The 21,433-nt window shown below is 40.1% G+C and overlaps 1 protein-coding gene across 2 annotated transcripts in view; it reads left to right on the forward strand.

Annotated features, from left to right (window-relative positions):
* Positions 1 to 21,433, forward strand: part of LOC150081736 (phosphatidylinositol 3,4,5-trisphosphate 3-phosphatase and dual-specificity protein phosphatase PTEN-like) — a 523,999-nt gene that overhangs the window by 401,871 nt on the left and 100,695 nt on the right. For both annotated transcript variants that reach the window (XM_090378836.1, XM_090378837.1), the window contains one exon: positions 12,285 to 12,396. In XM_090378836.1, coding sequence (XP_090234962.1) covers positions 12,285 to 12,396 — 112 coding nt within the window. The remainder of the gene's footprint in view (positions 1 to 12,284; positions 12,397 to 21,433) is intronic.

Below are 21,433 nucleotides of genomic sequence, written 5' to 3' on the forward strand. Positions count from 1 at the left end.
GCTTATAACATTAGCGTGCAAAGAGTAGTGTCCATTGATAACCACTCTCTGTCTACTTCCACTCAACCATCCCTTTATCCATAAAAGTAACTTGCCCTTAATGCCATATTGCTCCAAATTGTACAGCAGTCCTTTGTTTTTTGTTAGTTGTTGGCACATCGGCTTCTGTGGCCATATTGCACCTCCCAAGGTTTTTGCATTTTCTATTCTGATCCAAACCCGAGGTGGGATTCGAACCCGCGACCTTTGGGTTGCCAGGAAGGCACTTTACCCACCTGGCTAAACTGGTCGGCTGTCCTTTTTGTGCAACAGTGTCAAAGGCCTTCCTGAAATTCAGGTATATGATATCAAAATTATATTTTGCATCCAGTTTCTTTGTGACTGCATCATATTATTGAATCAAATTGGTCAGAGAAGATTTTCCCTTTATAACCCCATGTCTGAAATATAATTACTGCCTTGTATAGATGATCTTGCATTACTTCTTTAACTAGTGATTCCATTATTTTCCTCTGGAAAGGAGAAAGTTAAGCTAACAAGTCTAATTTCTCATGTTACCCTTTAATCCCCTTTGTTAATTGGAGATACATTTTAGCCTTTTCAATTCGTGCGGACTTCTACTGAAAAGAAAGATACTCTCAATTATGGATAACCATTTCCCTACCTGCTTGGCTGTTCCCTTAATATATCTGGATATTTCCAGTTATATTAAGGGAGGATTCACCCCAGGTGCCTTTTTAATGTTTAACTTCAGTAGTTTCTCTTCTAATATCCTACTTCTAATATCCTGTCTTCGATGAAGACAGGATATTAGAGCTGGAAAACGAATTAGAAAATGTGAATTGGAATATCATCGGTTTGGCTGAAACAAGAAGAAGAAATGAATCACTTATAAGTTTATCAAGTAGAAATCTGCTGTATATCAATGGAAACAGTGAAAGGAGTGAAGGTGGAGTTGGGTTTCTGGTCCATAAAGATTTTAGAAACAACATTTTGGAATTCAAAAGTACATCACCAAGGGTGTCAAGACTAATACTCAACATTTCTAAGAGGTACAAGCTAAAGATTATAATGATTTATGCACCAACATCGAGCCATGATGATGAAGAGGTTAAAGAAATGTACACCGAAATTGAGTCTTCTAGATGAGTAGAAAACCCACTACACTGTTATTATGGGGGACTTCAATGCTAAGGTTGGAAAAAGGCAAAACAGCGCAGAAAGAGGAACTATAGGAAATTTTGGAATTGGCGAAAGAAATAAAAGAGGTGAAAGACTTGTGAAATTTGCAGAATCTCGAGGACTGTCAGTAATGAACACTTTTTTCAAGAAAAGGGTGAACAGAAAGTGGACATGGAAGAGTCCAAATGGATTAACAACTAATGAAATCGACTTCATCCTCACTAACAGAAGATATATTGTGAATGATGTTACCATTCTGAATAAGGTTGGAAGTGATCACAGAATGGTAAGATGTACACTTGATATAGATGTAGGAAAGGAAAGGAAAAAACGACTTGAGTAAATAATACAAAGGTCTTTGAGATAACAGAAGAGGAGAAAAAGCAGTATGTACTGGAACATAAGAACAGGTTTGAGTTTCTGCAGACTGCTCAGGACCAAGATATCGACGAAGAATATTACAACTTTCTGAAAGTGATAAAGCCCAAGAAACCTATAGGGAAAAAGAAATCCAAAGGAGAAAAAATTAGTCAAGAAACACTTGTCATGATGAACCGAAGACGACAAATGAAGATCAAGAAAAACACTGACAGGGAGAAAATTGAGTACACTGAGTTATGCAATCCATTAGAAAGAGACTCAGAGAGGGCATTAGCATTAGTAGAGGCATTTGATGCAAGAAAGCAAGCTTATGCAGCATCAGCCAAAAAATAAAATAAAATAAAATAAATAAAAAAATAACCACTTCCACTTCACCCCTCTCTTCGTTCGAAATACCTGTCCAGCTGAGCCTTAAACTTATTTAGGCTATCAACTTCCACGACAAGGGATGGAAGTCTGTTCCACCAACCAACCGCCTGCTGGCTAAAGGCAAATTTCCGCACGTCTATCCTACATCTGTCTTTCCTCAATTTGAATTTATGCCCTCTCAGGTGATTATTCTGAGCAAGAGGAAGAATGCCATCAGCATTGAGCATGCTCAAACCATTCAAGGCTTTATACACCTCTATCAGATCACCTCGCTGGTGCCTAGTCTCCAGACACTGTAATTTGCAAAACTTAAGCCTTTCTTCGTAAGAGCACCCCTTTGTTCCATTCACTACTCTTGTTGCCCTTCTCTGTACTCGTTCCAGCAGCTCTACATCCTTCTTGAAATGAGGCCTCCAGGCCTGTATACAGTACTCTAGATGTGGTCTGACCATTGCCTTATATAAGGGAATAATCACCTCCTTATCCCTGCTAGAAAAATTCCTATATATCATTGACAATACACCATGAGCTACTCTTGCAGCCCATCTGCACATAAGAAGATTTAACACAAGAAAAGTAGAACAAGCATTAAGGGAAAACAAAGGATTGAAATCAGCATCCATGAGCAGTAATACAGAAAGACAAATAATACTGAAACTGAAGAATAGCAATGGTGTACTTATAAATATCAGAGAAGGCATAATTCAAATAGCAGAAGACTACTATAGAGAATTATACAAAGAGCGAGGGAATGATGCTAGCAGTGGGGAAGATGGATTGCAAAGTAGCAACACATAGGACATACCCGATATTCTTCCTGATGAGGTAGATCATGCATTGAAGAAAATGAATCAGAAAACCCCTGGGGAAGATGAAGTTACTGTAGAGTTGTTAAAATTGGGAGGAAGAGACATAACACAAAAACTGGCAAGGCTCTTCACAAAGTGCATTAGAAAAGGTGTGACGCCTAAGCAGTGGAATAATGCAATCATAGTTTTGCTGCATAAGAAAAGAGATAAATCAGAAACCGGAAATTATAGACCAATTAGCTTGTTATCCCACATCTACAAGTTGTTCACAAGGGTCATTACTAACAGATTAGAAAGAATACTTGATGAGAATCAACCAAAAGAGCAAGCTGGCTTTAGGGCAGGATTCTCAACTATGGATCACCTTCACGTAATATCACAGCTAATGGAGAAAGCAAATGAATATAAAACACCATTATGCCTGGCATTTGTGGATTATGAAATGGCATTTGACTCCATACGGCATAAGGCAATGTTTCGGGAACTGGAAAGACAAGGCATAAATACCCCATATATTATGCTTTTGAAGAAAATATATGAGAGTGCTACCTCCTTTATTAGACTAGACAAAGACAGCAGGAAATTTAAAATTGAGAAAGGAGTTCGACAAGGAGACACAATCTCTCCGAAGCTGTTTACTGCTGCCCTTGAGGAATCTTTCAGAAGATTAGACTGGTCGCAGAAAGAAGTCAATGTGAACGGAGAGTACCTAAGCCATTTACGATTTGCAGATGACATTGTGGTCATAAGCCACGATCCCAAAGAATTAGAGGAAAATTTTAATCAGTTATGCACAGTTAGTAAGGATTTTGGACTAAAGATGAATATGGCTAAAACAAAAGTAATGATGAACAAGTATGCCACAGAAAGGGAAATAATGATTGAAGGAGCAGTAATTGAAAAGGTGGAGTCATATACTTATCTGAGACAAGTTATTATCTGTAATAATGATAAATGGCTGGAAGTCAAGAGAAGAATAAATTTTGGATGGATAGCATTCAGGAAATATAGTCACATACTGAAGAGCAATATCCCAGTTTGTCTGAAACGTAAAATAATGAACCAATGTATACTCCCCACCATGACTTATGGAAGTGAAACTTGGGCACTCACCAAAAGAATGGAAGAGAAGCTGAGAACTACACAGCAAAGAATGGAACAAATTATATTGGGAATCAGACTGTTAGATAAGAAGAGAAACACATGGATTAGGCAGCAAACTCAAGTAAAGGACATTCTTATCAAAACTAAAGAACTAAAATGGTCTTGGGCAGGACACATAGCTCGAAGACATGATGACAGATGGACTAAGAAAATAACAGAATGGTACCCAAGAGGAGCTAGAAGAAAACCTGGAAGACAAAGTTGGAGGTAAATAGATGAAATGCATGAGTTTGTGGGTAGTAAATGGATGGCCAGTGCTCAAAACAGAAGGAACTGGAAAGTTGCTGGAGAGGCCTTCATCCTGCAGTGGATTGAAAATGGCTGATGATGATGATGAGTTTCTCTTAAACTTTTCTTTCAGTTATTACAAAACTATTTAGCTCTCTGTTTCAGTTTGATAAACTTCTGGCATCCATTTCCCTAAAGAATTCCTATGTGAATGTACTTGCCAAATACTTATTCAGTTTGTAAACAACCTGAACAGGATTTTCTATAGTTAACCCATTGATATCAAGTTTTTTTTATGAAAACTCCAAACACAAGAGGTATTTTAGAACCAATAGTACTAAAATACCTCTCGTGTTTATTACAAGACCTTAGTACCGTGCTTATGTTGGAGGTTGAGAAGACGAAAGAAGATATTTGTTGACATTGGACTTGAACTTTTGTAGACAGTAATTTTCAGGAAATATGTATGAAGGAAGGTTTTTCCAGAAAATGGCAGTTGAATGAATAAACGAGGAAGATGAAAAGTTGATTCTGTGAGTTTGAAGTTGGACAGCAAATGGATGTTGCCTAGTGGCAGCATGTGTTCGGTTTTGAAAGAGAGAGCGGGAAATATAGAAGCCAATTGAGAAGAACAATGCCCATGGAAGTATCTGTAGAAAAGGCATGCAGCAGAAAAAGCATGTCTATGAGACAGCGAGTGGACAGACTGTTAGAGAGGAGTCATTAATTAACCTAACTGCTTTCTTCTGAATGGAATCTAAAAGCCTGAGAGAGGTTTTGGGGGCACCACCCCAGATGTGGGAACAATATTCCATGGCAGGATCGATTTGTGATTTGTACAGAGTGAACAGCTGTTTGGAAGAAAAGTAACGCCGAGAGCAAAAGAGAAAACCAAGTTTTTTAGATGCAGAGGAAGCTATATTTGTAATGTGCTTGTGCCAAGAGAAATTAAAAATCAGGATAATCCCCAAAAGAGATATATCATCTTGTCTAAAAATTGGAGTGTCACCAAAGATAAGCATAGGAGCAGAAGAATCCTTTTTGCGAGATATAAGACAAGACTGAGTTTTAGACGGATTGAAATCAACTAAGTTGGCTTTGCCCCACTGGAAAATTATCTGGAGATCGGTATTTAAGGAATTCATAGCGGATATTCGTGAATTTGAAGCTGATTGAGCAGGGCAAGGTTTCTCAATGTGGAATGCAATGTGCTATCATCGGCAAAACTATGGAAAGGATTTCCGGTCATGGAAGATGGTCGTTAAAATACGAGAGGAAAAGAGTGTTGTTGTTGTTAGTTGTTGGCGCATTGGCTTCTGTGGCCATAGTCCACCTCCCAAAGTTTTTGCATTATACTGTGATCCAAGACCGAGGTGGGATTCGAAGCTGCGACCTTTGGGATGCCAGACAAGCACTTTACCCACCTGGCTAGCCCGGTAGGCAGGAAAAGAGTGGGGGAAAGAACTGAACCTTGGGGGACAACAGCATTAGTGGACAGAGAGCCATCTACAATCACCCTCAGTGAGCAATCAGAGCTGGTTAACTAGTTACAAAAACAGTTGGCAAACCATAAGATGGAAGCTTGTTTAGAAGACCTTTATGCCAAACACAATTAAAAGCCTTTGAGATGACAAGAGCAACTGCTTGTGTTTCACCGAACTTTTCCATTGAATTCATCCATAAATGGGTAACATAAGTCAGAATATCACCAGTGGATTGACATTACACCGGAATCCATACTGGTGATCGTTAATCAGACGGAAGGTGTCTAGGTATTTTTAGAATTGGCAGTTAATTTCTCCATTATTTTAGAAAATTGATTTCTCCATTATTTTAGAAAGAGTAGAAATAATTGCAATCGGACGATAATTGGATGGGTGAGATTTGTCACCCTTTTTATGAACTGGCTGGATATGAGCAAATTTTCAAGCAGAAGGAAAAACACCTTTGGAATAAGAAAGTGAAAAAGCGGCAAAGAACAGAAGTAAGTTCAGGAGCACAGGTTTCGAGAACAAGTGGAGAAATACCATCAGGACCTGGAGCTTTCTTAGCATCAAGATTCGTCAAAATCCTTCTGACATCCTTTTGACAGACTCAGGAGGCATTGAATAGTGTGTTAAGAATGGTGGGAGGTGTTTTACCAAGATCATTAATACATGAGTTGGAAGAAAAATGGGATGCTACGGTCAGCTTTATCCTTGGCTGAAGTGACAATAGAACCATCTGGTTTTGACAGAGGTGGGAGCAGAGATGGGCAAAGGTTGCAGCCAATAGCTTTGGCATGGGCGCCTCCGTAGCCAGGTGGGAAGGAGCAGCAGTGCGTAGCACACGCTTCTTGATTAGACCAGGGTTCGAGCCCGTGACCACCAAATACTGAGGATGCGGAAAGGTCGGGGAATGACCACCGCATATCCCGGAGCAACATGGCCTTAGTTGCTAATGCCCCTAAAAAACAAATAACAAAACAGCTTTGGCATGAGACCAGAATGCTCGGCTACCATTAGCACAAGAAGCAAGTTTTCTACTCTTAGCCTGTTCAAAATCTAGTTGGGACTGATTAATAACTGCTTTACAATTGTTGCGAGCTCTGACATGGGCAGAAAATGAAACTGAAGAATTGAAAACAAGCCAATTACTATATGGAACATTCTTTTTTTTGAACAGCCTTAGAACATTTATTGGAAAAACCAAGGTTTAGATAAAGGACGAGATTTTAAAGTGGAGTGTGGAATAAAGGATTTTATTCCTAAAAGAATAATTTCACTGACAGGATCTGAGGAAAAGTTTACATCAGAAGTTTTGAAACAGTAATCTGACCAAGGAAATGAGGAAAATAATTTTCGCAAGTCATCCCATTTTGCATTCTTGTAATGCCAAACAATACGAGGTTGGGAATAGATATGAGATAAAGGCCCTATTGGAGAAGAGACAATCACCAATTTGTGATCTGAGGTGCCTAACGGACCACTCATTTTCGACCTTGTATTTAGAAGAGTTGTTTGTGAGAAAAGATCAAGTGTGTTGGCTGCATGGTTAGGATTATCCGGTATTCTTGTTGGTAAATGAACAATCTGTGCGAGGATTAGAAATTGCAAAAGCATCAGCATCTCAACCAGCTGGGTTAGTGTGACTAGTAAATGGAAGCCAGCTTGAGTTGCGAACATTAAAATCACCAAAGAAAATTACCTCACTGTTAGGAAAATTGGTCTGGAGAAAGTCAAGTTGGAGAGAGAGGAAGTCAAAGAGCTCCAAGTGATTTGTGAAGTTGTTAGAACGATAGAGACAACAGATGAAATTTACAGAATGAAATAGTCTGTATGAAAAGGATAATAGCTTCCATAATTATTTCCTTGAATGCTCTCCATTTAGAATTTGCTGATATTATATTTTTGGATTTGTTTCTAATAAAACTCTCCTAAAGCTTCACATGTTGTCAAAATTAAATCCCATATACCATGTTTTCATGAAGAGGAGAAGGTTCAGTGTGTATGCATTGCATCACGTTCACCCTTTGAGCCCTTTAAACATGTGCAGATTGGTGCAGCAGGTTACAGGCTAAGAATCTAGCCTGCTGTGTTATCATGGTACTGACCAGTAAGACGTGATAAGGTGTGCTCTGGGACATCAGCACCTGCTAGTAATTGGTTAAGAAGGCTATTGTGTGGAGCAATCCAATTCAGCATTGCATCATGAGATGCTGTTTTTGTTTTCTGTGTTTTGTCTGTCTCTCTCTTTGTGAACCAGTATGTTTATGAGCACAGATTTAGACATAATTTGAATTTTTTTTTATCCATATTTATGACGAGGAACACGTTGATGATGTAGTGAATGTCCCATTTTTTGGGCATAGACTTTGCAGAATTTTTTTTTTTTTTTTTTTTTATGTAAACCCCAAACACGAGAGGTATTAGAACCTATAGTACTTAGTACCGTGCTTGGGTTCGAGGTTGAGAAGATGAAAGAAGATATTTGTTGACATTGGACTTGAACTTCTGTAGATTGTAATTTTCAGGAAATACGTATGAAGGAAGGTTGTTCCAGAAAACGGCAGTTGAATGAATAAATGAAGAAGATGAAAAGTTGGTTCTGTGAGTTTGAAGTTGGACAGTAAATGGATGTTCGCTGGTAGCGGCACGTGTTCGGACTACTTTGAAAAAGAGAGTGGGAATTATAGAAGCAATTCAGAAAAACAGTGCCCCTGAAAGGATCAGTAGAAGAGGCATGCAGCAGAAACAGTAAATCTATGAGACAACGGGTGGAGAGACTCTGTTAGAGATGAATCATTAATTAACCTAACTGCCCTCTTCCGAATGGAATCAAGAAGCCTGAGAGCGGTTTTGGGAGCACCACCCCAGATGTGGGAACAATATTCCATGGCAGGGCGGATTTGCGATTTATACGGAGTGAGCAGCTGTTTGGAAGAAAAGTAACGCCTAGAGCGAAAGAGAAAACCAAGTTTTTTAGATGCGGAGGAAGCAATTTTTGTAATGTGCTTGTGCCAAGAGAGATTAGAAGTCAGGGTAATCCCCAAAAGAGATATATCATTTTGCCTAGAAATCGGAGTGTCACTAAAAATAAGCATAGGAGCAGAAGAATCCTTTTTGCGAGATATAAGACAAGATTGAGTTTTAGAAGGGTTGAAATCAACTAAGTTGTCTTTGCCCCATTGGAGAATTACCTGAAGATCGGCATTTAAGGAATTGATAGCAGATTTTCGAGAAGTTGAAGCTGATTGAGCAGGACAAGGTTTCTCAAAATGGAAAGTGGAATGCAATGTGCCATCATCGGCAAAACTATGGATAGGATTTCCAGTCAATGGAAGAAGGTCATTAATATACAAGAGGAAAAGAGTGGGGGTAAGAACTGAACCTTGGGGACACCGACATTAGTGGAGAAGTTAGAAGACAGAGAGCCATCTATCCTCAGTGAGCGATCAGAGAGAAAACTGGATAACCAATTACTAAAAACAGTTGGAAATCCATAAGATGGAAGCTTGTTTAGAAGACTTTTATGCCATACATGATTGAAAGCCTTTGAGCTATCAAGAGCAACTACTTGAATTTGTTTCAACTACTTTCACCGAACTTGTCCATTGAATTCGTCCATAAATGAGTAACATAAGTCAGAATATCACCAGTGGATTGACGCTGACGGAATCCATACTGGTGAGATCGTTAATCAGACGGAAGGTGTCTAGGTAGTTTAAGAGTTGACAATTAATTGATTTCTCCACTACTTTAGAAAGGGTAGAAGTAATTGCAATGAGACGATAATTGGATGTGAGGGATTTGTCACCCTTTTTTAGGAACTGGCTGGATATGAGCAAATTTCCAAGCAGAAGGAAAAACACCTTTGGAATAAGAAAGTGAAAAAAGGTGGCAAAGAATAGAAGTAAGTTCAGGAGCACAGGTTTTGAGAACAAGTGGAGAAATACCATCAGGGCCTGGAGCTTTCTTAGCATCAAGATTCGTCAAAATCTTTCAGACATCCTTTTGATGAAAGACCACAGGAGGCATTGAAAGGAGCATTTTGGGAATGGTGGGAGGTGTTTTACCAAGATCATTAATACATGAGTTGGTAGTAAAATGGGATGCTAGCAGGTCAGCTTTCTCCTTGGCTTAAGTGACAACAGAACCATCTGGTTTGGACAGAGGTGGGAGAGATGGGCAAAAGTTGCAGCCAATAGCTTTGACAAGAGACCACAATGCTCGGCAACTGATTAATAACTGCTTTACAATTGTTGCGAGCTTTGGTGTAGGCAGAAAATGAAACTGAAGAATTAGAAACAAGCCAATTACAATATGCAACATTCTTCTCTTGAACTGCCTTAACATATATATTGGAAAACCAAGGTTTAGATAAAGGGCGAGAATTTAAAGTGAAGTGTATAAAGGATTGTATTCCTGCCAGAATAATTTCAGACACGATCTGAGCAAATGTTGACATCAGAAGTTTTGAAAGAGTAATCTCACCAAGAAAAAGAAGAAAAGAAATCTCACAGGTCATTCCATTTTGCATTCTTGTAATGCCAAATAACACAAGGTTGGGAATAGCCATCAGATAAAGGCTCCATTGGAGAAGAGACAATCACCAAGTTGTGATCTCAAGTGCCTAAAGGACCTCTCACTTCGGCCGTGTACTTAGAAGGGTTGTTTGTGAGAAAAAGATCAAGCGTTGTTGGCTGTATGATTAGGATTTTCCGGTAATCTTGTAGGTAAATGAACAATCTGTGCAAGATCATTAGTAATTGCAAAAGCCTCAGCATCTGGGTCGGTGTGACTAGTAAACGGAAGCCAGATGGAGTTGTGAACATTAAAATCACCAAGGAAGATTACCTCACTGTTAGGAACGTTGGACTGAAGAAAGTCAAGTTGCAAAGAGAGGAAGTGAAAGAGCTCCAAGTGATTAGTGGAGTTGGGAGAATGGTAGAGACAACATGAATTTGACACAGTGAGGTAGAGAGATTTTAAGCCAGCGAAGATCAAAGAGAGGAGATTCCAAATTGCCAATTCTCTGACAGGGAATATCAGAACGGACATATGCACAAGTACCACCTTTGAGGCGAAAGGAATCATACAGCGAATAAATTGGGCATCTGAGATGAGCAGTAGTTGAATCAACTGATAACTGAGATTCTGTCAGAAAAAGTACATGGGGTTTGGCAGACTGCAAGTGGAAATGGACATCGTTGAGATTAGAATTGAGAGCACATATATTTGTGAAATGATTTAGGAAGTGCTTGGGAGGTTTAGATCTTTTTGCAGATAAGCTTGTTTTATTAGTTTGACAATTCATGGTGTATTCAATAGTAAGAAGAAGTGGATGGGACATGCTGTATGAAGTAATGAAATTTTTGGATATGGCGTACATATGGTAAGAATATACCCAGATCCTTGAAGTAACGTGGCCTCGACAATGCTCCCCGCATACATACTACTCGGATTCCCTCCAGTCACTATCTGGCAGAGTAGAGGTAGCAAAATTATACACTAGCTGATCCGGAAGCCTCCTAGAGAGTTAGCAAAAGGTTCAGTCCAGTGTATTAACTAGCGGCCTTCCTGCGAACACCGTTTTAGAGCTGTACCCTCGAAATGTAAGAAATATTGTATCTCGCCACGACATTCATCATAACCTCAAAAGTCATCAATTATACTGCATGATGGAAGAGATAGGGAAGAGTTGACCGAACTTAGCTCTAGAGACTAAACATGGGTTCCACCACTTCAAGCCTCCAATAAGCAAAGTGGTGGTATTTCACTGGTTGATGAGAGTCATCTACCACCTAGAACATAGAGGGGCGGCAGTCCTGGTAACATAGATGGGCGGCATTCCTCCATGTAGTGTGGGCACCACATGTCAACCCCTGCTTACGTTTATTCACACCTGGGTGGTCACCCACTATGTACTTGTGCATGGAGGTTATACCCAGGATTACTAACTATCCCACCATCGTGAAGGTGCAAGAGGATTTGGCTGTCATAGACCGTCCGAACTTCGTCGAAATTGGGTCCACTTGACTTGAGTGTCACTCGAATATCGGTTCCATCAGCGTTTTAGACTCCCAGGCAGCAAGTACAGCTTGTCTGGCATATCTGAGAGAATGTCTGTGACAGCCTCAAGGACCAAAAGATTGTATAAAGATAGTTGAAGAAGGTATGTCTGTTCCTCCTCTTCCAATTTTTTTTGTTTTGATCTGGAAATATAGTGAAATACAGATAATTCATGCCTTATTCTAGCATTTGCCGATGATATTCTGATCTTCTCGGCACGGATTGTAAAGATATTTACCGAAAATAATTAAGAAGACTGCTTTCGAGTTAGTCACTCTTAAAACTTTCTCAACTTTATAAAAATTATAAACACGTTCAAATTTATTTATGTATTTTGTAGGTGTGGGTTGCTTAAAACATTTGTGTATTTTTCCCCCAACCTAAATGGGCATATGACACTACTGATATATATATATAGTAGATCTCTGAGGTATCTAGAATATTCTCAGTAATTGTATTTGTATATGAAAAATGATGGCAGAGCATGTGGAACTACAATGGTACCGCATGGTGCATTCTGAAAAGCTAATAATATGATAATAATTCTTAGATTAACCATCATTTATAAGCATCCATTTATTTTTATTTCCTTTCATTTCAGCTTGAATATGGATGAGGGAATAAACACTGTTCCCACTTTGGTTTTGATGAAATATCATTTAGATAAAGCATACAAAGACAAAATGCATAAGCTATTCAGTCAGGATTTTAAGGTAACTGATTAATTCTCTACCATATTCAGTTTCTCAATAGTATTCATATATAAATTTTAATTACAGAATTGTTTTAACTTTACACGTTCTGCCTTTATATATATAAATGTGTAAAAAAAGTACTAGGAGTGATGAGAGCCTTGTCAATCAGTTTTGCCTTGGAGAGATTCTGCAGGACTCACGGGGTGGAATTTTTTTTCAGCTTGGTCTGTGCTTGTTAACAGGACTGCTTCTACAGGGATGGGATACACTTAAATAGAAAGGGTGCAAGAGTGTTTTCTGATGCTATCGAGGCAGCATTAGGTGGGTCAGAAAACTGCTAGCATGGGGGGGACATTCACACACTAAAAGATTAAAAGTAGCCACAGGCAGAGGTGAAGGTGATTCTTGCACTACTTCTATTAGAATGAACAGCGGCCTGGAGCAAGATGTCTACACTTCTGAATTTACAATAAAACAATGTAGATGAAACACAGGGTGATAAAAGCGCTAAAATATCGTAGCTTTCAGTTGCATCGGCCTCCTTTTTCAACAGTGAGGCTTATCGTACAGCACATCCTTAAATATCAGCAGGCTCACGGTTCTCAGCACGTGGTTCCACAGGAGCATGGGCAGGGCCCTCCCCATGTGCACTGGAACCGGAAATGGCTCGGGAGTGTGCCAGGCGGAACCGCTCATCCTGTCCAAGAACCACTACCTCGAAGAGGGGATGAATGGATTCCCCTGTCTCGAGCCACTTGCTGTCCCAAAATCGATGTGCCCGGTCGATGATAAGAGCTTCATCTGGGGAGATTTGATGGTGCTCTTCCCAAAAATGTTCTGCCACAGCAGATCTTCCATAATCCGCAGTCTTTAACGTGTTCATATGCTCCCCCAGACGATCTGTGAACTGCCGTTTCGTTTCACCAACATAACATTCCCCACAATCCGGTCATCTTATCTCATACATGACCCCGCTTGTAAATTCCCTTGGATGGGGTCCTTAACCTGTGATACAACTGTATGCAACCTGCACCCTGGAAGCTGCACACACAGTGGGTCTGCATGCAGCTTCCAGGGCAGAGCAAGAGGTGCTTGGGATTTCAGGGACTGATGGCAGTCATCATGAAACAAATAAATACATGGGCTGTATTAGGGTAACTAAGAATGAGAATAGGTGCACGTATACTTGCATGTACTCCAATGCTAGAAGTATAGTAAATAAATTTGATAAATTAGAATTGCTGGTCAAGACATCAAAGGTGGATATTGTTGGGATATCAGAGACATGGTGTCACACAGCTATTAGAAATGCAGAATTGGGATTTGGGGAGTACAATGTGTACAGAAAGGAGGAGGGGTTATGCTGTTAATTAAGAAAAACATAAAATCTAAGGAAATGCATCCAGTTGCCATAGATGGACAGTGCAATGTTGAGTCCGTTTGGTGTGACATATGCACTGGTAAAGCAAAAATAAGAGTAGGAATGTGTTATGGGCCTAATGACTCGAATGAGTACATCAAACAATTGTACAGAGAAATAGAGTGGGCTAGTAAATCAGAATGTCTTATAGAGGATTTTAACTTCCCAGATATTGATTGGAACTTGTGAGTTGGTCACTCGCACACTAGCAAGACTATTGTGAATTTATTGGATAATTGTTTTCTGCAGCAGCATGTTCGAGAGGCGCCTGGAGAGGATAATACTCTTGATCTGATTATCAGCATTGATCTTTCGTGTATTAAGAATTTACCACTATGTGACAGTGATGACAGTGTAATGCTGTGGGATTTACTTAAAGATATAAGTAAATCACGGGTAACGGAAAGGGCTTTTGCTTCTGTACAGTAGGACCAACTGATGATGTTACCAACTGCAAATTCTGAGTGGGAAGCATTCAAGGAATTAATATTGGATGCTACTAGACTTTTCATATCGATTAAGAAATATTGTTCAAGGTTTAGGCCAAAATGGTTATCAAATGAACTAATGTGACTGGTGGTAGAGAAGAAAAAAGCTTGGGATGCATATAAATTATCAGGCAACACAGAAGCTAATGGCAGATATAAGCTAGTCTGTAATCAAGTTTCAAAGGAGATTAGGCAAGCGAAGGCAGATTACGAGAAATCTTTGGCAAAGGATGCTAGGAAAAACAGCAAGGATCCTGCTGTTTTTCCTGTTAATGATCCTGCTCAGATAGCAAACAAACTGAATGAGTATTTTGCATCTACATTCACACATCAGGGGTTATCAAGAAAATAAAAATGCCAGAAGCTTATCAAATTGTAACAGGGTGCTTAATGATTTTGTAATAGCTGAGAGCAAAGTGGAGAAGAAATTGTTGAAGTTAAACATAAGAAAGGCACCTGGGGTGGATGGAATCTATCCAGTTATATTAAAGGAGGCGGCAAAGGAACTAAGAAAACCCTTGGCCATAATTATGAGAGCATCCTTGGACTAAGGGAAAGTCCCCGTGGACTGGAGACATGCAAATGTATCCCCAATTCACAAAGGGGGATTCGAAGGGTGACATGAATAATTACAGACCAGTTAGACCAGTAAAATAATGGAGTCACTGGTAAAAGATGCATTGCAGGATCATCTAGATGAGACTGTTGCAATAATTCAGACACTGAACGGGTTTGTTAAGCAAAAGGCTTGTCTGAAAAATTTGATTGGATACAACAATCTGGTTACAAAGGAAATGGACGTAAAAAATAATTTTGATATCATATTGGCATTTGCATTAGTAGAGGCATACGATGCAAGAAAGCAAGCCAAATTAGCCAAAAAAAAAATCCTCCCATTTCACCCCTCCATTCATTCCAAATACCTTAAATTTAATGCCTTAAAGCTGGATGCTCATCCTTAAATTTATTTAGGCTATTATTAGCTTCCACAACAAAAGATGGAAGCCTGTTCCACCAATCAACTACCCGCTGGTAAAGATAAATTTCCGAACATCTATTCTACAACTATCTTTCCTCAATTTGAAACTGTGCCCCCTCAGGTTCTTAGTCTGAGCAAGAGGAAGAATCCCATCATTCAGCTTGCTCAACCCATTCAAGGCCTTATATACTTCAATCAGATCACCTCGCAGGTGCCTACTCTCCAGGCGCTGAAATTTGCAGAACTTAAGCCTTTAAGCCTTTCTTGGTAAGTGCACCCCTTTGTTCCCCTCACCAATCTTGTTGCCCTTCTTTGCACTCGTTCTAGAAACTCTAGATACTTCCTAAAATGAGGCCTCCAGACCTGTACACAGTACTCTAGGTGTGGCCTGACCATTGTTTTGTATAGTGTAAGTATGTAATTGTATTTAGGGTCAAGCGGCACCAGGGGGTTCCCCCATCTCTGCGTAGTTTATATTGTGGTGTGTTACAGTACACTGTAAATGCCAGAGATTTAAAATTGTGTGGGTCTTGGATTGTTTAGTGTCATGTACTGTTGTTCTTCTGGTCGTTTAGTTGCTGGACCTCTGTTGGAGGCTCAACATTGGCCCACTTATACCCTGTGGAGGCAGACCAGGAACCCAGTAGCTTATATGTACTCTGGCAGGTCCTACCACCTAATTTCTTGAGATTTTGGTGGCCAGGACCTAAAAAAAAAAAAAAAAAATACATATACATACATATATAAAATATACATGTACATACACATATACACGTTAGATTGTGTAGGGGTTTGCGCTAGGAAACTGAAAAGCTGAAAATTGGGCGTAACATATTTTATAAGTATTTAAGTTTCAATGTGTGGGACTTTTGCTTGTATACAGGTAGAGTGGGGGCAGGGAGACTGAAGGCTGGGGGAAGAAAGATAGAAGTATGGGGCCAATAGGAAAGGCGGCCCCGGTTTTGTCAGTGGGGCATGCCCATGCCTCACCAGAGGGAGGAAAAGGAGGTGGCGGGGGAGAAGACGGACCCCCCCACTAGGGAGTAGGAATGAAAGATGAACTGCTTAGAGGAGCCGCTCAGGTCGCAATGGTGCATGTGTGCAATTAAACTGCCGTTTCAATTGCTTTGTATAAGGTCCGTGTTGCTTTCTTTGTGTATCAGTTTGCTGGGAATGCCAGAGGTTTAAAAGTGTGTGGTTATTGTACCTGTATAATGTTGTGTACCGTTGTTCATCTGGTCATTTAGCCACTGGAGCCCAGCGTTGCCCCACCGTCACCCCGTGGAGGCAGACCAGGAACCCAGTAGACTTAAGCAACTCTGGCAGGTCCTGCCGCATAATTTCCTGAGACTTTGGCGGCTAGGACCTAAAAAAAAAAACTTATGTACACATACACATATCAGAACATACATATATATGCACATATACACAACTGTGATACATATACAGGTAATTCTTGACTTTACGAGTCAAGAATTACCTATATAACATTAAAAATCGGGGTTATGTTCTCAACAATGAAATTAATTAGCTAATTAGTTTGTTTAAACAATGATTGATTTATCCAAAGAAATGAAAACATAGCCTGTAAAATCAAGCAAATTATAATAATAGAGAAATTATGTATGACTTACAAATGTTAAAGAATGTTTATTCTTCATCATCATCATCATCGACTAAATGCACACTCGTTGATCACTCATTATTGGCTTGGCACTCGTTGGTTTGTTGCACAAGGAGTCGTTGTCTTCAGAAATGCTTCAAGAGGCATTTATTTCCAAGATAATCTTCTCTTTACTTTATAAATTTCAATAGCATGCATAAGCCTTTTTTAACAGAACGCACAAATTGCAACTAACACGATTTGCGCGGAGTACCAAGTTTACGAAACTTAAAAAAAAGGGAATGAAGAGAAGATTCTGAAAAATTATTTGTTTTTTTATACGATTAAAGATTTCAGTAAAGGGGTAACACATTTCACCATAATAATGTAAAAAACCAGCTATCGGCATTTTTGCAAATGCAATAACATCAAATTTACCACCCATTTATAACTAACAGAAACGTTAGTTATAAATGCACTAACAAAAAAGCCCAATAAACCAGAAAGTGCAAACTGTCTTTGTTGTTTTATGGTCGTGACTTCCAGAAATGAGCTTTAATAAAATATCATAAAGCCATTCAAAATTGGTTCTTATAACAGAACATATGATAACAATGAAAGCGTAATGCGTTTAATGATTTGAATTGGTAACTAATACAATTTACACTATAAAAACGACCTTTTATGGAGTTATATAGCGAAAATTTCAACTTCTGAAGTCGTGGAATGAATTACAAAAAAACAATGTGTTATCATTACAATATTTTTGGGATACGATGGTGTCTCTGGAACGGATTGATATCGTAAAGCAGGCTACACTGTATTGTATAGCTATGCGCGTGGTTTGAAATGCGGTATTTATGAATGTTTAACATTAATTTTTTGCAATTAATGTTCATATTTTCGATTTTGTTGATACTTTGAAAAAAAAAACTCGTGAACTCGTAAAGCGAGAACTGCCTGTATATAAATATATACTATAAATCAACAGGGATTACCTTTATTTTAGATATAGGAAGCTTCTTTTCCAACTCTCCTAGTCCAACTCGCTAATAATTCTTGAGGATGGCGATATCTATTTTGTAAAGCAGGTGGGACATCTTCCCCACTGTCAGAACCGTAGTGTTCAGACCATGCGGTCTCAACAATGAGTGCTCATGACTGCTGTCTACAAACACCATACTTCTGGCAGCGTGGAAACCATTACTTGGATTGGCATAAAATTTGATTTTTTGAGGTCTAAACTGTTTAATAAAAATGGACCGATTATTTCTTTCGGTCCTCTAGCTGGACTTTAGAGTTAAATTTAGGGGTCTAATAAAATTGGATACGGGGGGGGGGGGATTATTCTCTACATTCCTTAAGTCGGACTAGAACTTTTCAGGAGTCATGTTCACAGGAACGGAGCAACTCACAATTAATCCGAAAATTTTGTCTTATGTTGTAGTGTTTGGTGTTTGTTCTTCACGCAGGCGGATAAGTGACCAATCGTCGCACAATAGGAATGGCCTACGGATATTGATTGAAGTTTCATGTAGTTTCATCTCTAAGTTTTCTGCAATAAGTAGTTTGTGATAGTTGTGTTGAATATTTATAATTTTTGTTTCATTAAAGCTGAATGGATGTCGTTCATTTATTGCGTGGAACGAAGGTTCCGATGCATTTGAACGACCCGCCCGCACAGAAGCTTCGTGTTGTTTTGCTCGAAGCTGTGCCACTCCCATGGTCGATCCTACATAAACAGCGTCGCAATTTTTGCATGGGATGCTGTATACGAGGTCGTGCTGTGATTAGAATGCGGTGTTTGAAGGTTGATTTCTGAAGGATGTGTATAATTTGTTCATGGGTTTTGCTATGATTTTCATGTCGGTTCCCTTGCATATTTGATTGTTCGAACTAGAACTATACTTCACGCATACATGTAATTAATTGATCTTAATTGATAACTGACTTAATTGATCACCCAAGTTATACATTAATATACAACACTATGGCTGAATGGTTAACAGGGTTAAAACAAGACTATACTAGAATTACATTGAAATATGCGGCCCAAAAATATCATCCAGTTTTTAAAACAAAGTGAGCCATGCCTCACCAGAAGAAAAGTTGGGGTAGGCACGGGGCGAATCCCAGCATGAACCATGATGGAGCCATTGGGTAAGAATCGTTTGGTGACTTCTCCCTTTGGGGAATTCTATCTGGTTTTCCAGGTCTGCATGAGGTGATTTGTAAATCTCTTTTTCTCAGTCAAACGGTTTGTGGTAGGATCTGCTTCGAAGCCAGCGAAGGTGCAGGCTTTTCCCTTGGAGAGTTCATATAATACTCCACATTTAGCCACTTCAAAGTCTAAAGGTAGGGTTCCCCCCCCCCCCAGCACCTGCAGCACGTGGGTGCTAACTGTGCTGCAGGCCCGGGTTATAGTGAGCAGCATGGCTCTAGGATAGAGTCGAGGATTCTGCGATTTATAGCCATAGTAACTTTGGGGTACCATGCTCCAGAAGCATAGGTATCTATCGGCAGGAAGGTGGGTTTGTAAAAACGCTTGAGGGTCTTCTTTTTCAATCCCCAGTCCTTTTTTGCGACTCTGGTAACAAGGGCTGTATAGCCCCGTATCTTCTTACGGATGTATTTCAAGTGTGCATGGAAAGCGAGAGTGGGGTCCAGTATTACTCCCAGGTATCTAAGTTCCTTGGAAAGTCGTAGTGTGACATCATCAATCTATGGGGGTCTCCTGTAATCCCTTGAGGAGAATGGAGTCCATTTTGGTTGCCGAGATCCTAAGGAAGTGGATATTGGTCCACTCTCGTAGAATTTTAAGGGCATGATTTGCCTTTCTTTCCTGCTGGATTCTGCTGTTTGCCTCTATCATCAGGATGAGGTTGTTTGCAAAGGCTTGTGAAGACGCCTCTCCAATATTGGTATTTAGGAATTTATCCAAGATGATGTTCCATAGCGTGGGTCCTAAAACGGAGCCTTGTGGACAGCCTCTGTTGATTTTTCTGGTGAGTATTTTATATGGAGCATTCACCATGATGAGTCTACTGGAGAGGTAGCTTTGGATTACTCCATACAGGTTGCCTGGCATCCCAGTCCCCCTGGAACCGGGCAAGAACGCTCGACTAGCAAAGTGTGTCGAACGCCCCAGTGAAGTCGATAGAGATAACCAGGAAGTATTTGTTTTCTGTGGCAGCTGCACACGCAAGGAGGTTCTTTAGGGCATACACAGTCAATGTTCCCGGTCTGAAGCTGTACTGGTTTGGGGACATTAGGTTTGCCTGTAGGTAATGAGCCTGTATTTTGGTTAACAGGAGTCGTTCCAAGAGTTTACTGCAGACTGTTAGTAGGACTATTGATCTGTAGGAAGTCAGTTGGTCTGGTCGTTTTGTTGGGTTTTTAAGTATGAGTTTAATATTTGCTTTTTTCCAGTTCTTCGGATAGGTCCCAGTTTGGAGACATAGATTGAAGAGGTTCAGTAGCATATCGGGGACTATCTCCACCACCTTCCTGATAATTTTTGGCTCCAAGAGGTTCGGACCCGGACATTTCTTACTTTTCATAAGGTGCACAGCTGCTTGTAATTCCTCTATTGTGAAATCCGGTTCCCTGTCTTCTGTTCAGTAGTCGTCATTCTCTGTGCACATCTTGATTTGTTGGGGTGTCTGTGGGTCTACATGAGGGTGGAAGGTTGTGTTCAAAATATTGTTGACAGATTCCTCCCAAGAATTGGTACCATCTCCCTGTGGTGTTGTGGTCGTTGAAATTACCTCTCCCCTAGGGAGTTTATTAGTGGTTACTTTGTAGAGTTGGGTCAGTTTTGCCAGTGGTTGCGACCAGATTTTTCCACGAGAGTTGTTTACTCCTGCGTATGAGCAAGGTATACTGGTTTCTGGCCTCCTTGTAGATTTCCCGCAGTGCATCCACTTCAGGGACAGGCCAGGAGCGTCTGGCTCTCTGGAATGCTTTTCGTTTGTCCTGGACTTCTCTTCGGAGCCTCTGGAGCTCCGGACTCCACCATGGTACAGAACCTGACAGGTTTTCTTTGTTTTATGGCAGCATTCGCTGCTTTAGTGATGATCGCTGTGACTGTTTTTTGGATTTGGTCAGGGTTTTGGTTTGTTTGAATTGCAGCTTGCTGTGTATCTTTTCTGCTATAGAGTGTCTATGAACTGGTTCCAGTTTGCAGTGCACATATCTCTGTAGCATTTTTCTCTCAAGATAGTCTCTGATGGTCTCTATTGAGTTGGAAGGTCAGAACCCTGTGGTCAGACATTGTCCAGTCTGTTATATTGCCAGCAATATTCCTAGTGGCTAGAGAGACATCGAGGGTTGATTCCCATCATAGCTTGTAGTAAGTCGGTAGTTGATTAGGTTGGTTTAGCACTGTTATCGTTAATATTGCTCGGAATTCCTCCAAGCTGTCCATTCCTTGTCCCCTGCTTGTCCGGGGTATGGCTGTATCAAGCCAGTGACCTGCAGTTCACGTCCGCTCCTATTATTAGTTTCTGGTCGGGGAGGATATTTGTTACATGTTCTAGGTTATAGCCATCGTTGTGTCCTCTCCA

The sequence above is a fragment of the Mastigoproctus giganteus genome, chromosome 8 (assembly GCF_048544385.1).
Source record: "Mastigoproctus giganteus isolate SK-2022 chromosome 8, ASM4854438v1, whole genome shotgun sequence".
Taxonomy (NCBI): Eukaryota; Metazoa; Arthropoda; class Arachnida; order Uropygi; family Thelyphonidae; genus Mastigoproctus; species Mastigoproctus giganteus.